The 17,163-nt window shown below is 37.1% G+C and overlaps 2 protein-coding genes across 2 annotated transcripts; one reads left to right on the top strand and one right to left on the bottom strand.

The window, feature by feature from the left end:
• Window positions 1-385: 385 nt before the first annotated feature.
• LOC135072786 (malate dehydrogenase, mitochondrial-like) lies at window positions 386-5,679 on the top strand. Its single transcript, XM_063966822.1, has 7 exons — window positions 386-654; window positions 1,594-1,794; window positions 3,018-3,212; window positions 3,667-3,864; window positions 4,196-4,328; window positions 4,869-5,043; window positions 5,538-5,679. The coding sequence occupies exons 1-7, from the start codon at window positions 502-504 to the stop codon at window positions 5,677-5,679; spliced, it is 1,197 nt and encodes a 398-aa protein (XP_063822892.1). The 5' UTR covers window positions 386-501.
• Window positions 5,680-10,666: 4,987 nt separating this feature from the next.
• On the bottom strand, window positions 10,667-13,921 carry LOC135072416 (cytochrome P450 6k1-like). The gene is made up of 6 exons (XM_063966317.1): window positions 13,842-13,921; window positions 12,579-13,375; window positions 12,273-12,497; window positions 11,542-11,816; window positions 11,215-11,395; window positions 10,667-10,898 (listed from the first exon to the last, which is right to left on the bottom strand). Exons 2-6 carry the CDS (start codon window positions 13,201-13,203, stop codon window positions 10,738-10,740), a joined length of 1,467 nt encoding a protein of 488 aa, XP_063822387.1. The 5' UTR covers window positions 13,204-13,375; window positions 13,842-13,921; the 3' UTR covers window positions 10,667-10,737.
• Between the last annotated feature and the right edge of the window lie 3,242 nt (window positions 13,922-17,163).

The following is a 17,163-nucleotide window of genomic DNA, read 5'->3' as shown; positions in this document are numbered from 1 at the left end:
AGGCAACTTAAAAAAGTACATTCTGTGTTTTTATTACTATTTAGGCAGTTAAATACTGCACAGTATTTAGTACACCATTTTCTTTATTTTCTTCCATCAAACACAAGAATACGCGTGCGTGAGTCAATGTTCGCTCGTATGTGAGGCCTTGTCGAATAGTATCCTGTAGGTGGGCCATCGTGCGTGTTTTGTTTTCGATGTAAACTTGCGGAGATGAACAGGCCTGCCTGTACAAAAAGCTTTACAATCTTGAATCTCTTATTTTGTAAATGAGTCTCATCCACAAACCTTTAATCCATTCATCAACTTTTGTCACGTGATATTGGCAAAATCGAGGTTTTCAAAACCCACGTAGCCATCAAAAAAAGAAGAAGGAGAAGAAACTTGTCTGTCATGTGACATGTCAAAATAAAAAACAAACATCTCCAATCCAAAAAATATTTAAAAATAAATAAAAATAGACAAATTAAATAATGCACGTAAATTTAAAGTGAACCGAAGATGTATCGACACTTGAAGAGTTTCCTGGTGGGCTTCAACCCGAGTCTGGTGGCGGTCGCCAAGTACCAGAACTTCGTGACCACCAACGCTATGGATCAGATCGACCGCATGTGTGAGCGGTACTGTCCCGTGCCACGGTTTCCACCCCAGAAGGTTTGTAGATCCATCATCATTATGATCAGGTCAAAACAACTGTACCTAGGTATAATATTTAGATGCAATGGCATGGCCGGCCTGGTATGACAGGCCGCTACCAACCGGGCAACATGGAAATCATTGGGGGAGGGCTATGTTCAGCAGTGGACGTCCTATGGCTGAGATGATGAAGAGATATTATTTAGAAAACTGCACGCAGGAAGATTTAATGAAGGCTACATAATGGACAACACCACTCTTGTGTCGTAGTTCGAGCTGACATTGTATAGGTTTGTTGTCGACGCGACAAGAAGGAGAGGTCATTTATTATCCACTGCAGGAGCACGACCCTCTCTTATTTGGTTGAGGGTTGTAGGTCCGTACCTTTCCACCAGCCAAACCGAGCTGAAAATTGCCCCAACTGAGAATCGAACCCGAGACTTCTGGGTCTGAAGAGGTGGTGTTTACCATGTCTAGTGGTCCAGACCAAGAGACGGTTAGAAAATAAGAAAAACAGCTTTGTGTAAAGAAGATATCTTAATACCCTGGGTTGCATCATCTTAAAACTATAACAACCGTCAAAAGTATATCAAACTCCATACAAAAACATCGGTTATAATTATAGTTACAGTTAGAGTTAATATGGTGCAACTAAGGCAGGATTTACATTGACCGGCGCGAGTCGGCGCGCAGTGCAGCGTCCGTTCAGCCAGAATGGGGTGGAATGCGCGCGTATGCGCACGTCTGCGCGCGTATCCGCTGGAATACGCTCGGAGCCAACCGGCTTCCGACGCATGATCGCGCATCCGTCCGGATTGAAATGTCAGTTAATAAGTTGTAAGCAATTACGACTCTAAGAACTGTTAATAAAATACCAAATTCTTTACGGCCGTGTAAGTGCGCTCCGACGCGCGCCGGTCAATGGGTATCGTCCCTTAGGCTCCTGTTTCGATGCAGGTGGCAGTGATAGGCGCCGGTAGCGACGTGGGCCGCATAGCGTCTCTATTCCTCAAGCAGCAGAAGGTGGTGAAGCTTCTCGCGATGTACGACGAGCCGGGGCGCGGCGTCATCGGCGTCGCCAACGACCTGGCGCACATCGACACCAGCACCGAGGTCGAGGCATACCAGGGCAGGATGTTTCTGAAGGACGCACTCTATGTATGTCGTTGAGCTTTTATAGAACGTCTCGTGCAAATCGGGTATTAACGCTATTAAAATTTCTTAGCGATTAGAGTCTCTTCTCAAACTAAATTACAAAATATCTAACTTGAAATAATCGAACTGCCTAAGGTGGGAATCGAAACGCGGCCGCAACAGCGTATTCTGAAAATTTCGACGGGTTTATCCAGTGTTAAGTAGTTCAGATGGAAGAGGAGTTGCCCGGCAAGCGAAAGGTCGTGGGTTCGATTCCCGACTTAGGCAGTTTGATTTTTTCACGTTATTTATAATAACAACGCTAGTCGTAGTGGCTGCTAATTTTAGCCACCGGTCTCCATATCGTGATGCAGTCTGCTATTGGAAGTAGAGTTCTTAAGTGTATCTCAAAAACTTCAGTGCAGTTCTCTGTCTACATTGTATTCATTCCCTTGGTTGGGTTGATGGCCATTTACGACGCCTTTACGTCACGCAGGAGAACCAAAATGACCAAACAGCTCGCTGAATTGCTAAAATCAAGTGGCAGTGGGCGGGGCACATAGCTCGTAGAGACGATGGCCGTTGGGGCAGAAAAGTTCTCGAGTGGCGACCACGGGCTGGAAGACGTTGCGTGGGCACGCCTCCTACTAGGTGGACCGACGATCTGGTAAAGGTCGCGGGAAGAGCCTGGATGCGGGCAACGTAGGACCGTTCATTGTGGAAAACCTTGGGGGAGGCCTTTGTCAAGCAGTGGACGTCCTGAAACGAACGAACGAACGAACGTCATGTTTACTTAAGTAAGTAGTTCTCTGCAAAACGTTTCGAAACAATACGAGAAGTAGCCCTGAGAACTGCAATAGCACTAGCAGCAGTGCTGGTGTAAAGCATTTGTTTGTTCCTAGATATTATTTTTAAGTTACGTCCGGGAAAGGACGCCATGTACCGGCAAGCGCAGGGTTGGACGTCCGTCGTCCACCCACAAGGTGAACGATCTTATAAAGATTGCAGGAAGGCTCAACCCGCTGGTTGCGGGCCACTTTTAGGCTTCAACCACACCAACGCCATCGCCGGCGCGATCACGGCGCGATCTGTCATGGGTCGCGCGACCTGTCATTGGCTTATGTTCGCGCCGGCGATGGCGACCTGCACGGGTTGGTGTGGTTTAAGGTTAACTAATCTGAAAATCATTTGGGGAGGCCTATATTCAGCAGTGGACGTCCAGTGCCTGAATTCAACCCTGGCAACAGGATTCGGACGTGGTGCTGATCTGCGGCGGCTGCCACGTGATGCCGCCGTGCTGCAACACGCCGGACCGCGTGGTGTTCTTCAAGAATATGCAGCACGTGCGAACGGTGTCCGTGGCGTGCGCGAGCTTCTGCCCGCAAGCGATCATTGCTGTGCAGACGCCGCCGGTCGACTGCAACTTCGCGCTGTGTGCTCACGTTAGTAGCAGGCTTTTGGTTTATTTAAGTAAATGATGAGACAAAAATGCGTCGCTATTGACTTAGAAATTGGTCGTACAATATTTAAAAAAAGTCTTATCTTAATTATTTCTTGTGTTTGACACTAAAATTGGTCAATGAACGTCCATTACATTTACAGAAAATGTAAATCTAGTGTACCTAACATTTTCTTTTTTACTGATTTATGTTGTTGACTTAATTTAGCGAAGTGAAAGAGCACTAGATCAACATAATACATATTATACAGGTGATTTTATTATCAGTATCCAAATTACTTCCTAAATCGATTAAGTTACTGATTCCGAGTCGCTCCTAAAAATTCGGATACTGATAATAACAAAATCACCCTGTATATTATGGTCTTCTCCTTCAAAAGAAGATGACTACAGTTGCAACTCTCAATCTCATGCTTTAGACCGCTTATATTCCGTAGACTTTGAAGTTATACGATGTGTACGACAAGCGGCGGGTGCTGGGCGTGAACGCCATCAACTCGATGCGCGCCAACCAGCTGTTCTGCTCCATCACCGGCACCGACCCCAGCGGTAGCACCACGCCCGTCATCTGCGGCACTGGTCGCTGCACCAGGGTCCCGGTGTTCTCGGCTGGGAAGGCTGGGAATTTCCCTCAAGTAAGTCCACCGACGACTCTACAGTCAATAATTAACAGCTCAAAAAACCTCGACATAAAGCTTCTTGAAGAATAAGACATTATAAAAATAATAACAGCACGCCGGTCGTCTGAGGCATCGGTCGATGTACCAGGGTGCCGGTGTACTCGGCTGGGAAGGCTGTTAATTTCCCTCAAGTAAGTTTAAGAGACTGCGTACTGAGATCGTCAACTCACAGACTTATCCCTAAAGACGCTGTGAGTTAAAAGCTTATTTGTAATTAGTTTGTTAATTGTTATTGGTAAAATAAATAACTACAAAGACCTTCTTAGCAGATTTTATTTTTTTCCAGACCCAAGTAGACTGCCTGACTAGACTCGTGCGGGAGGCAGACGACATTATTTGTAAAGTGAAAAGCAACAATGAACAAGGCCATCTTTCCATTGGTTTTTCCTCAGCTCGATTCGTGGTCAATATCATGCAAGGTAAATAGTATTATGGGGAGGTATCGATCGAGGCCTTGAAATATTGTTTACTGTAAAGTTGTAGGTAATGTAGAAATGTTAGTCTACAACATAAAAAATAACAACGGGTTAGAATATTTTCATTTGATAGATACTAGATAACACATATTTCTACGATCGCTGGTTTCAGATACCTACTGCTAATCCTGTCAGCATTTTAATGATTTCAGCTTTCAATAACTTTTCTTTTTATATTACTTAGCGATATGCTTTTACAGTGGCTTCACCCGCATGAATTTTGGTCTGTCATAGATGATCTTTCTGAAATGGAGATTACTACTATGTTATGTTTTTCCTTGGCTTTCGAACTATCTCTACCTTTCATTTAAATCGATTCAGTGGTATAAGCGTGAAAAAGTAACAGACAGAGTTACTTCAGTATTTATAATATTAAACGACAATATACTTAGTCCGTTTGCCGTTTCTTTTTTGGATAACTAGTCTAATATGTAATACCAGTTATCTTGCTTGCTTGTTTTCTCTCCAATCAATCTCTTCCAGGTCTTTTCGAGAAGCCTTCCTTCATAGACAGCGCGCTGGTAGAACAAGCGGAGCCCGAAAAGTGCTACAATATGAAGGTCTGCGCCACCCCCCTCACTGTGGGCAAAGGTGGCATCGTGGAGTACGCCATCCCCAACCTTAATGAGTTCGAGAAGGAACTACTGGAGTGCAGCAAGTGAGTTAAGCTTTTAGACTAGGCGCAGACCACCCACTTTTAGTTGGCCGATAGTTGGGCCTGATTCTAATTTGTATGAAAAATCGGCCGATAACAAATCGGTGTAGTGTGCGCACTTTCATACATCTCCACACTGATTAACAGCCCGACCCAACTATCGGCCATCTAAAAGTCGGTGGTCTGCGTCTACGTCTAGGCTTAGTTTCTAGCGTAGAATAGCGAGCTTTTTAAAACTTTCAAGCTTTCACAAAGCTATCACAAATAGTAGCGCGTAAGCTTTTCGAGTCAATTTTATAACATACTAAAACATAGGTTATTGGGCAATATTTTATGATTTACGCATGTTGTCATTAACGTATTTAGTTTACTCTACATAGAAGTTCTGATACGGTACTTATGCCTGTCTTCTAAATGCTGTTATACTTAACCCTGTTTGTTTATATGTCCTGAAGTAGGTAAGGTTTATGTTTTTCGTGAGATATTGCTTCTCATAGGGTCGACCTGGAGGACATGCTGAATCTGGGTCGGTGTTACGCTGTGGGCGACGAGTACTTCCTGCACGACTCCAAATACTGCTACATCCCCCCCTGCAAGCCTTGCAAGACCGTCGTACCTCGAGAAACAATTAAGCAGTAGCGATGTATACACCAGTCTTACACCAGGGTTTCTCAAGTGGGGTACGCGAACCCCTAGGGGTTCGCCACTCGACGGTAGGGGGTTCGCGACAAAATGTACGTAATAGTGCCAGACTTAAAATTATCAAAATTACTCCTAAAATTGTCTCCATTTGCGACAAAAAACAGTTCTTGTTGCAAGGGAAGTCCCTTCATTTTATTGAAATTAAAACCTTATTTTTTTCAATAGACAATTTTATTTCTTTTTTTGGGGAGAGGGTTTTAATTAGCTAGTTTTAAGGGGTTCGCTGTCACCTGGAAACTTTAACAGGGGTTCGTGGAGCCGAAAGTTTGAGAAGCCCTGTATTACAGTGTTGGATTTAACAGCTAGAGAAGGTTTCGCTATGAGCGAGGATCACTGATGACTCCAGCAGTTTCTTGTTCGACAACACATCAAACGGCTATTTCTAGAGGTAAAATAGCTTTTTGAAAGACAAAAAATATGCGTTCGTAATAGTCAGACATCATCGCTTGTAACGTACCGTTGATCGTGATCACACTAAAGGCTAAAAATCACTTTTAAGAGCGTTGTCACATTTTTCATGCAGAAATCGAGAATTTGGCAGATTTCGAAATGATTTTAGTCATATAATTTATTGTTATAGCTTCTTTTGACTTATATCATCGTAATTATCATACGTTTTTACGGAATGTCTATTGACAAAATCTCGTTCAAATTGGATTTTTGCCTACGAAAACAGCGAATTTCGAAAGCCCGATTTCCAGGTAACTCGCGAAGGCACAACTTTGAACTAATATTACAACAAATTTATTTCTAAGTAAGAAGATAGAATGTATTCATTAGAACAAGCATACCCTGAAGAAGAAAGTGTATTGAGAAAATTTTGATGTTTAATTCATTAAAATGCATTTTTATCATGTCTAAGATAGTCAAAATTCGAGAAAATTACTGCAAGAAAACAGGTCACATCTCATAATCTAAAAGTCATTTGGCAACATAAACTACTTTATACTTAAGAAGAAACATAGTACTATTATTGTGTGAAAAAGAAAAAATATCTATCTTCAATCTTCAAATGAAAAATTAATTTGAAAATACTATAAAATCGGGTGCATCAAATGGCATAAATCAGTCGTGCTTTGGCACTCGTAGACGCCGAGTCTATGTCAGTTGACTGCCCACTGACGTATATATGCGTCACGCGTGATTTTTTCGTAAATTGTAGTATGATTGAGTACTTTTGATCCGCAAGTATTTTTAATTTATTTGTTTAGGTAAATCGGACTTGTAATTTCTTTCTTTTCAAACTTTTTATTATTTTACTTACAGAATATGGGTAGAATAGATAAAAGATATTATTATGGTATCTGTTTGGTCAGGAAAAAATAAATGACTAATAAAAAATTTAACAGGGTGTCAAAACATTAGTCTATGCTATTGTGTTTCTACCAACATAAAATATACTCTTCCTTACTAATAAAAGTTGAATAGCGTCTGTATGGTCACACAACGCTTCGTCATGTTTTCCGAAAGTTCAATTACTGACGACTGAATGAAAGAAATTGGTGCGTAGCTATTCATCTGATATTAAACGTTTAGTAATAAAGGGGTAGGTCAGGTAAATGACAAATCCACCAGCGGTCGCTCGATGACACTTAGACAAATAGTTTTATAAAACGTCAACTAAGTTGGTTAGGTATTTGTATTGTAGATACTTATACAAATGAACGTATAAAATGAGTTTATTTTTAAAAGTATAGGTACAGGGTGGAAACGATAAGTGATTTCACTTGATTTTTAATTATACAAGATATCGAGAAACTGATTACTGTTCCTGTAGGTGCTTCACGAGCTCTTTAAAACAATAACAATAAATAGGTCAAAGAATAAACTGGATCTATGCGAAAATTCAATGTTTCCGAATTTCATACTAAATGTGATGCCGCCAGCCATACCGTCCATATTAGAAGTGTTAATTTTTTAAATTTAAATTTTTAATTGAGTAATATATAATAATCAAACAACAAACTCGTAAATTGCATTCTTATTTAAATTATTTGCGGAAAACATGATTTTAGGTTTAACTTGCTACAATATCATCAAGAGATACTAATTAATAAATACTAAATAAACAGATAAAGGGACGGCATTAAGACACTCAGAATTCTCAGAAACCATTGATTTCGTGTTTGTTTGTAACTGTATTAAATGTATGAAAGCTGGAAATATAGGTTTTTTTAAATAGATTCAGTTCGTTCTTAAACATAATATTATTGATGCCGTTTGCTAGGTCTGATGAAGCACTTTTTCAGTAAGTAACCATTTGTTCGACATCTTGTATACCTACTATAAGAAATATTCGAGTGAGATCACTTATCGATTGTTTTCGTCATCCTTATTTGTATTAAATTTAATTAAAATACACTAAGGCTGAGATGCACCACCTAACTTTGACCCTAACTGACAATAACAGACTGGTGTTTTATGTTAGATAGATTTTTGACATCCAAAATTTTGATGTCAATGTTAAAGTAAGACGGTGCAACACGGCCTATTAAATGTATCGTAGACAGTACTTTTTATTTTCATCATAAATCTTTATTTTCTTTGTAAAGCTATCTACAAGCTTTTATTTTCTTTGACATCTGGAGTTGTAAAATCTTGCAACTTAAAATTTACTTACTTCCCGTTTTCCCATTGAGCTGAAATTTTGCATGTCTACACAGGCATGCAAAATTTCGTTTCATTTCGCACTAAATAATTTAATTTACACGTGTTTTCAAGCGATGGCCAAGTCAATATATTTAATGTAAAACGTTAATGATTTCCTGGACTGGACTTGGTATTACATGGATCTCACAACTTTTTACCGTAGAACAACTGAGTAGTGAGACTTGGATTTTTGACAAGTACTTATTGTTTTTGATGGGTTTGTATTACAGAACGCATGTGTACCTAATGGGATAACTGTTTAAAACACGATTAGATAAATTTTGCTCTATGGATAAAAATCTTAAAGTTATAGCCTGACCAGGAACATAAAAACCCTGGCATAGAGGCGCAGGCGCGTCAATTGCATTTGATAGTGCAACACTGAGTACAGTCGTACCTGTGTTAAATAAATAGGCTAAATTTATGTATCAGGATTCAGGATTACGGGCTAATTTGATATTTTCATAAATTAACGAAAAAATATTATTAAAGGTAACCTGGTTTAAATAAATTAAATGAAATCATCAATCGAGCTAGTAGGATTTATTTTATTATTCATCAATAATCAAATTCAGAACTTGAATATTCAACTGCAATGTCTGCTCATGAACGCTTCAAACTCGCTACTTCTTTCCCAATTCCATAAAATTCAAAACTGAGAAAGTGACAAAAAACTTTAAAATAGGTAGTTGAAACAAACTACAGCTAATTTTCATAGTGGACTGTACTATACGATAAACATGTCAGTCAATTTGACAACCTTTGTCGGAAACATTATTCAATGAAAATATTGTCCGAACCCTTGGTATTTCTCTTCGACAAATACATTAACACATTGTGAACCACTTTTCTTTCACGACTATAAAAATATTTTAGCAATTTAATTCACAAAATCAATTGCACACATTTAAAATAAAGTTTGTTTACACTTTGACAGCAATAGACTGACATGAAAGGTGACATGTTAATGAAGTTTTCAGTAACTGTTGCCATTAAAAGAAATTAGTACCATTAGTTTTCCGCAACATGGCGAGGGTTTTTATGTTCCTGGTCAGGCTATACCTCTGATTTTTAGCATTATACGACCGTGGTTTATAATAATAAATTCTATAAAATCACAATGATATCAGTATTTACCTCTTTGATTTCCTGACTTGTTTAGATTTACAAAAACTAAATATTTATTATTAACTTTTAGATAATAATTTGAATGGCGCTTACGATGTTTAGTTACGACCTCTTTGATGGACACCGATATTATAGATAACGTTTAAAAAATGGCACGCTCGTTTTCATACATTTCATTCTATTTATTTAACCTATCCATATTTATGTGCGGAAACGTCACAAAATCAGAATTAATTTTTCCATCCCGCATCATAAAAACTAAAAAGTCAAAAGTAAAATTTAAATAGCAAATATTTTTGATAAACAAGCTTTTGATGCTGTAAAAAGAATAAAATAAAACATAAATTCTTTCAAACCCATCAACTTATTACTTTACTCAATTTAAAGATTAAAAACTTGTCGCGGGATTTACTAGTGTAAAAAATACATTAATTACGTAACTTGATTTTGCTAAAAGTCTGATCTGAGAAAAAATCAAATAGGTAAATTAAACATTATTTCTTTATTATTATGTATGATGTACTGTCTTAGGTACGATACAACTACGGATTAAGATCGTTTAGTCGACGCAGCGTTGAAATTGTACAGATAAATGCAGTTTGCGCACTCACTACGCGACGTCAAGCAATAAAAACCTAAAATTCGAACGCCAACTTTTTGCTACAACGCTCTTAAGCATTTTACACCAAAAAAATCAGTTTTGTATTTTTTTTTCGTTGGTCGATGTTTATGTCATCGTAAGTTTCAATGTCAAATGTAGAGATCTAAATAAAGGATTTTAAACAAAATCTGTTTTGATTAGGTTTTTTTTGTTTGTACCTAAACCTACTTGTATAAAATAGGATAGGTACAGACGAGTTCATAAATAACTATAATAATAATATGGTAAAGCCTAATGTTTCCTTTGATGTTATTGATCAGTTTACATACAATACATGTATGATTGATGACCTACCTACATAATATTTTATTGATGTTTGAGTTTGTATTGAAATAGGTATATGATCGTTAAAACAATATTTTGGAACATGGAACATTGACTTGACTGTACCTATTTACTTATACTTACTAAGGTAAAAACCAACGTATGAATATATTTTTTCTATTATGGCTTAGCTTTTCTTTAAGATAAAATAATGAGACAATATAACAGAACAAGCTTTATTAAAATAAAATAATCAAAAAATAATTTACATAGCCACGGGTCAGTATAAGTTATTATGTTAACTTTATGTATTCGAGATTAATCCCGGTCGCTGCAGCAGTGAAAGATGACCGGTGATCCAGTTTGTAGTTCGCTGACTCGACTTGACGCACTTGGTATTTGGACAGGATCATGGAAAGCACCAGCTTGACGTGCAGCTGGCTTACTTGCACAGCTGTAAAAAACATGGTCGTTTAGTATTGTTACTACATAAAATATCTTTATGTAAAGGTCAGATTGTTAATCTTATGCTGAGAAAATGCTTTGTGCATAACCTAACCCTTGACGATTAGTAACGTCTTTCATGAACGTTGTTTAAGAAAATGCAGTTAGATTATAATTATATTTAAGTATCCCCTTTCTAATGGAAACCTCAAACCACATAAGTAAATTTGAAACTAGTTGAAATGACGCAATTTAGATGGTTACGTTAAGAGGAGACTCTTCCGGATAATACCAATATTATCTATTTTTTAACCAAAGTTACTTACCAATACATTTCCTAGGACCCTCTCCAAAGGGCATGTAACCGTCAGTTATGGTTTTGTCGCTGTCGAACCTTTCGGGCCGAAACGTCTCCGGGTCCTCGAAGAGTTTTGGATCCCTTTGCAAGCCGAACAGAGACACGAAGACTGGGGTTCCTTTCTTGATTACGAAACCCGTTTCGGGAATCTAAAATTAATAAGTCCATTATTGATATAGATAGATTGTTTGTACTTGATCAAATGGCTAAGTGCTATACGTGTTTACGTTACGAATATCATCTGATCGGACCAAGAAAAATCAAAATCATAGATACATAGATTGTCGTAACTTACCTCGTAATCTTGTAGAGCTACACGATCTACGATAGGAACTGGTGGATATAATCTGACAGTTTCAGAAATACACTTGTCCAAGTATTTCATTTCGTTTAAAGCTTCCAGAGTCAAACCATGTTTCTCGATGGCCTGCTTGATCTCATTTCTTGCTTTTTCTTGGGCTTCGGTCGCTTTAGCCAGCTCCATTAGAGTGAATGCAGATGCAGTGGAACTTGACTCAAAACCAGAGAAGAGTGCCCCAGATTGGAATAAGAGATGCTCACCTTCGAATTCTGAAAGCAGGTCACAAAAATCTGGTATATCCCTTTTAAAATCACTATAGTAAATATAATACTTAGAACACTTTAACCGTAACTACGATATTTGTATGGAGTTTGACATATTTTTGACGTTCATTAGGTATAGATGGTGCAGTAACTCAGTCTTAGACTGAGTTGCACCAACCTATTTTAACCGTAACTATAACAGTAACTGATGTATTTTGTATGGAGTTAACGTAAAATGGTGCAACTCAGCCTAACTTTATTTCTATTTCAGGAGTAATTTTCATCTAATTACTGCAATAGTCGTGTGAGTAATAATAATGTGTTCACGTAGTTAATGATAAATTGAAGGTAAACAACGTTGATTGATTCTGCATTTATGCAGTGGCGAATTTACAGATGCCGCCTGTAGGCGGTGTATTATGAATATTATGATTTGAATGTGAAGTGTCTAGAGGAACTTACTGTACAGGGGGTTTTGCTCTCCATTCTTCAACTTAATGATGGTATCTATAAAGTCTCCTTTCTTTGTTCCACTCTTTTCACGTGAGTCTAATACTTCATAAAATATTTTACGTATGAACGACAAATCAAATAGCAATGAGTTTCCAGTAAATTTTACAATTTCTGGCATAAAAAATACTGTGATCAATGCTACCATTCGTCTGGATGATTTGAAGAAGTCCATAACTAAAATCATTAAAATATAAATTAATACATTAAAACGCGAGTTAATTTCATTATTAATGGATGACAGTAACAATAACTTACGGAATTTGGTGTAATCTGAATCTGGGTAGTTGAAACTATCAGTTTTGATACCAAGGCCGAAGTTGGCGATCATATCGCTGGTATATTTGTAATTGATGTCCTGAGTGTCAATAATTACCGGTTTCTTAGCATCAGTGATCTTGTCCAGATGATCCATCATGCTTTTACCGGTTTCCATCATCAGCGGGAACAATTGCCTCAGTTTGACTCGAGAGAAAGACGGCGAAATTTTCTTCCTCAGGTATCTCCAAGTCGGATTCTTCAAGCCGAACAAGTTCTGCTGTCCAAAGCTATCTTTCTGTTGGTTTCCAGCGAAGTGTCGGTCAGAGAATTTGTCGAAATCACTTATGAGAATCCTCTTGATTATCTCGGGGTCTTTCAACAGCAGACACGCTTTGTGGAAAATGTAAAATCCAATGTAAGGTGCGCCGGCGGGGGCGCCTCTGTACAAGTCGCCCAAGTGGAAGCCCGGCGCGGTGCGGAACAAAATCGCTTTTTTGACATCTCCAAATATAATGCTTGAATTATCCACTTGGTTAATACCTCTCCTTTTCCAGTAGTTTAATTTATAAGAGCAGTAAATGTAAACTAATATTATTGTTAACGTAAGTAAAAAGAGATACATTTTTGTATTATTGACCCTGAATTTGTTTCTTCTTGTATATGGATGAGTTGTTATCGCTTCCGATAATTATCCTTTCTCAATAGTCTCTTCTTCAGATCTTTTCTTTGCCTCTATAAAATATTTTAATCTCGAGTGTTTTTTGAAGTTTGCAAATAAATGCTTTTATTTTGTTCTAAAAAAAAAACAATAAAATGTAGTAGTAGGTACTCGTAGATACATATTTGTGTAAAGTCATTGAACCTGAACTGAGTATGATGAGTTTAATTAGCCAAAAATAAAAATAAAACCCAGTGCGACGAATTTTGTATATACCTACTAGTAAATAATAACGAAACTATTTATACATTTAACATTCATACAAACAACAAAACTATATTATAAACAAAATTTCTTCAAATGTTTAACTCTACGTTATGGGTGTGGAAAGCACTTTTTCTGGCTGTCTCCAAGACCCCTAGTAAAAGTTGTTTAAAATTTTACCATAGGCAATTCTATTATTAAAGTTATTAAAAAAATATTTTAAACCTTTTAAAACGATTATATAAAGTCGACGCAGCGGGAACTTTTTTTTTATTTTTTAACTTAAAGCTTCTGAACAATCATGAAATAAAAAAAGCTGGTGATAAAGTTTTACTCACCTAGTCTAAATTGATTAAAGCAAGACTAAGAACAATGCATTTATTGTGCACTTTTCGTAAACACTGACTTACTTTTCGTTAATCACTAGTATTTATACGAATGTTTTCTATGCCATCTGATTAATATTCGGTGAATGTATTTAATTATGTTTTAGGGTCCCTCAGAGGATAAAAGAAAACCATTCAATCAATACGTTGTCCGTCTGATTGATCCGAGTATCTTAGGGAATCTTAACCTTTATGGGTTGTTAATTTCATGATAGACCTGTTGTCTATTGTAAAATAGGTAAGAATCAAAATCATTAAAGGGAATATTCTGAAAATAGTTTCTTAATTACAAGCTTTATATTATGTATTGACTTCGTTTGTTAGTGTGGGACAAAAATTTAAGACCAGTTCTCCTCAATCGATTGAGCTGAAAATTAAATTTGGTATATTTATCTAAGTACGATGACAATGCAATGTTAAATACCATTGAGCTGGTCTGATGATGGAGTAAGGAGGTAGCCATAGGAACAGCTCCTAAACGAAACGGAGGAAACTTATCTAGTTTGGGTTCGTTGGATTTGTCTTTTCGAGCACTTTAGTACTAGACTAGCGACCCGCCCCGGCTTTGCACGGGTGCTAAGTATGTATACATACATGCAGGATGTCCCAAAAAGTAGTGTCAAGCCGAGGTCCAGAGGTAGAACTCACTAGGACTCCCGAATCACCCCCATGTATGTAGTTACCGCGATTATTCATAGTTTATGAGTTATTGACAATTTTGTACTTTTTAAGAAAATGACCTAGTGGGCGTTAAAGTTATTTATCTTTTTTTCGAGTTGACTTTTCTCTGATTTCTTTTTTTACAGAGTCTCTATAAATTTGCAAATATGCAAAAAATATTAACCTTTCTGTCATTGATGCAAGATACAAAACGTTTGCTAAAAAAGTACTTTTATCGAAACATTATAAAATTTTCAACCTAAAATTTTTAATAAAAAAAAGATCTTCCATAGGTTCTAAATAATTTTAAAAACTGCGCAGTTATCTGAACTTCAATAATTATTACAAAAAACATATACTTAATAGGCCTTAATTTCCTGTAATCGCTCCACTAAAGTAGTAAATCGGACATTTCTTTCATGTTTTGTGTTAGAGTGAATTAATAATATTGGGAATCCTCTATGTTTCATTACGTAGATCAGATGTAGAGACAATCTTAATTAATTATCCACAAAGAAAACCTTCATCTTTTTCATCAGATGGAAAGGGATGATGCAATTTTATTCAAAGTATTTGAAGTGAAACATTTTAATTTTACACTTCCCATACAGTGAACAATTTTAATTGTACACTTACATACAATACTGTGAAAAATTGTAATTTTACACTTCCAATACTTTGAATAAAATTTAGGTACGATACCGTGGAAGTAGCTCAGTGAAATTCAGTTATAAATAGCTGATAATAATAAAATTAGTTTCGGCAGTTGGAGGTAGGATAGCCAGTTCCTGTGTGGTTGAAGTTCCCGATTGTCCGATTTACTATTTTAGTGGAGCGATTACAGGAAATTAAGGCCTATTAAGTACATGTTTTTTTTTACTTTTATTAAAGTTCAGATAACTCCGCAGTTTTTAAAATTACCTACTTAGAACCTATGGAAGTTTTGAAATAGAGTGATTCAAGAGAAAGGTTTGTATGTGTAGGTACTTAGTACCCGTGCGAAGTCGGGGCGGGTCGCTAGTAACATAAAGAGGTAAAGTTTATGAGGTTGTGGGGTAATCTCTGGACCTACTGAACCGATTTTGATAATTCTTATACCAATAGAATGCTACATTATTTGTGAGCTATAATAATAACCCGAAAATCTAAAAGATTTTTTAGTGCATCTAATAAAACTGCGGGTAGTACAGGGAAGGCTTAAGTGGACAGATTTTATACGGGACAGTGATAGTTAATTATATCTATAGAACTATTTCCAATACCATGTAGGTAATTAGGTATAATTTGCATGCATATAATGTTACGCTAATATGTTTGCATGATGCAAGGCTTTTTCAATACCTAAACAGTATTTTTTTAACTTTTCATTGTTGCCCATGTTTATTCATCTCTTAATTTACCGTTTGTACACTCCGATGTGTATTTCTCTCGATATCTTATTTTTGTTTGGACTAGCTGTACTGTAATAATTTTAATTTTTCAAATCATTCATCATTAACAGCCCTTTACAGTCCACTGCTGGACTATGAGCCTCCTCTACTATAGTGGAGGGTTTTGCTATAATCCCCACGCTTGGCAGGCGGGTTTGAGATCGCAGTTTAAAAGATTGATGTTTTTCAGAGAGCGCTGCTGCCCGTTCTCTGTTTGATATGTAATCCCTAAGTCGCCTCTTACGACACCCGCGGGAAGAGTAGGGGTTGGTGACAAATGTATTCTACTCTGCCGTCACCACACGGCTTTTTTTTCAAATGTTTTCTTATTATTTACCTATTTTGGGATGTATCGCATCGGCAGCTATGAGAGGGAAGAATAGAATAGAATAGATTTAATTTACTTTAAAAGTGGTAACAAAGAATGACATTTCAGACATACAAAATTAAAACAGAATCCAGTAACAGTGTCATAGATTCTCTTCATTAGAAGCTCGGGCTTTAACAGAGTAGGGTGGCGAGTACAAAACCCTGAGAGCCTAAAATTTGATGAAATGAAAAACGTATTTCTGGTTTAAGGTATTTATTACATCAAAAATAATTTACAATTAATTTGTAAGTATATTGTGTACTAATTGATTCTGAAATTAACTGAACCTGAAAATTATTCGTTAAAAGGAAATTTATTTACAGTAAAGTTCGAAGAGACGCATTAGTTTCAGTGTGAACTTGCGAAGATAGGTACCTATAGGTAATGTCCGAACTAGTAACAAAGTGTGACTGGATGGGAATTTTTTCCCAACGAGATTTTCCCAGTGTTATTCGTTTGGGTGACTCGTTGGGGACAAGCGGTCCGGTTTATTATGGCTGTTTTCAGGTCCGATAAAAACCGTCCGGCCCTTACTCTAAATTGTCTATGTATAAATTAATAATTTTCAGCTGCAGGTGAAATAACCTAACCATAAAGTAACTCTGGGTATAACCAGGCCTGTTCATCTCCGCGAGCTTACATCGAAAACAAAACACGCACGATGGCCCACCTACAGGATACTATTCGACAAGGCCTCACATACGAGCGAACATTGACTCACGCACGCGTATTCTTGTGTATGATGGAAGAAAATAAAGAAAATGATGTACTACATACTGTGCAGTATTTAACTGCCTAAATAATAATAAAAACA

This window comes from Ostrinia nubilalis, chromosome 6 (assembly GCF_963855985.1).
Source record: "Ostrinia nubilalis chromosome 6, ilOstNubi1.1, whole genome shotgun sequence".
Classification (NCBI taxonomy): domain Eukaryota; kingdom Metazoa; phylum Arthropoda; class Insecta; order Lepidoptera; family Crambidae; genus Ostrinia; species Ostrinia nubilalis.
This window is presented reverse-complemented; position numbering and strand designations above follow the sequence as displayed.

Bases quoted from the DNA above. Each gene is read 5' to 3' on its own strand.
- LOC135072416 (XM_063966317.1), bottom strand. From the start codon at position 13,203: ATGTATCTCTTTTTACTTACGTTAACAATAATATTAGTTTACATTTAC. The intron at 11,817-12,272 runs GTAAGTTCCTCT...ACCTGCTTTCAG, and splicing joins AGAGCAAAACCCCCTGTACA to AATTCGAAGGTGAGCATCTC. The intron at 10,899-11,214 runs GTAAGTAACTTT...TGTTTTTTACAG, and splicing joins GGGTCCTAGGAAATGTATTG to CTGTGCAAGTAAGCCAGCTG.
- LOC135072786 (XM_063966822.1), top strand. From the start codon at position 502: ATGTATCGACACTTGAAGAGTTTCCTGGTGGGCTTCAACCCGAGTCTG. The intron at 1,795-3,017 runs GTATGTCGTTGA...CCCTGGCAACAG, and splicing joins TTCTGAAGGACGCACTCTAT to GATTCGGACGTGGTGCTGAT. The intron at 5,044-5,537 runs GTGAGTTAAGCT...TGCTTCTCATAG, and splicing joins GAACTACTGGAGTGCAGCAA to GGTCGACCTGGAGGACATGC.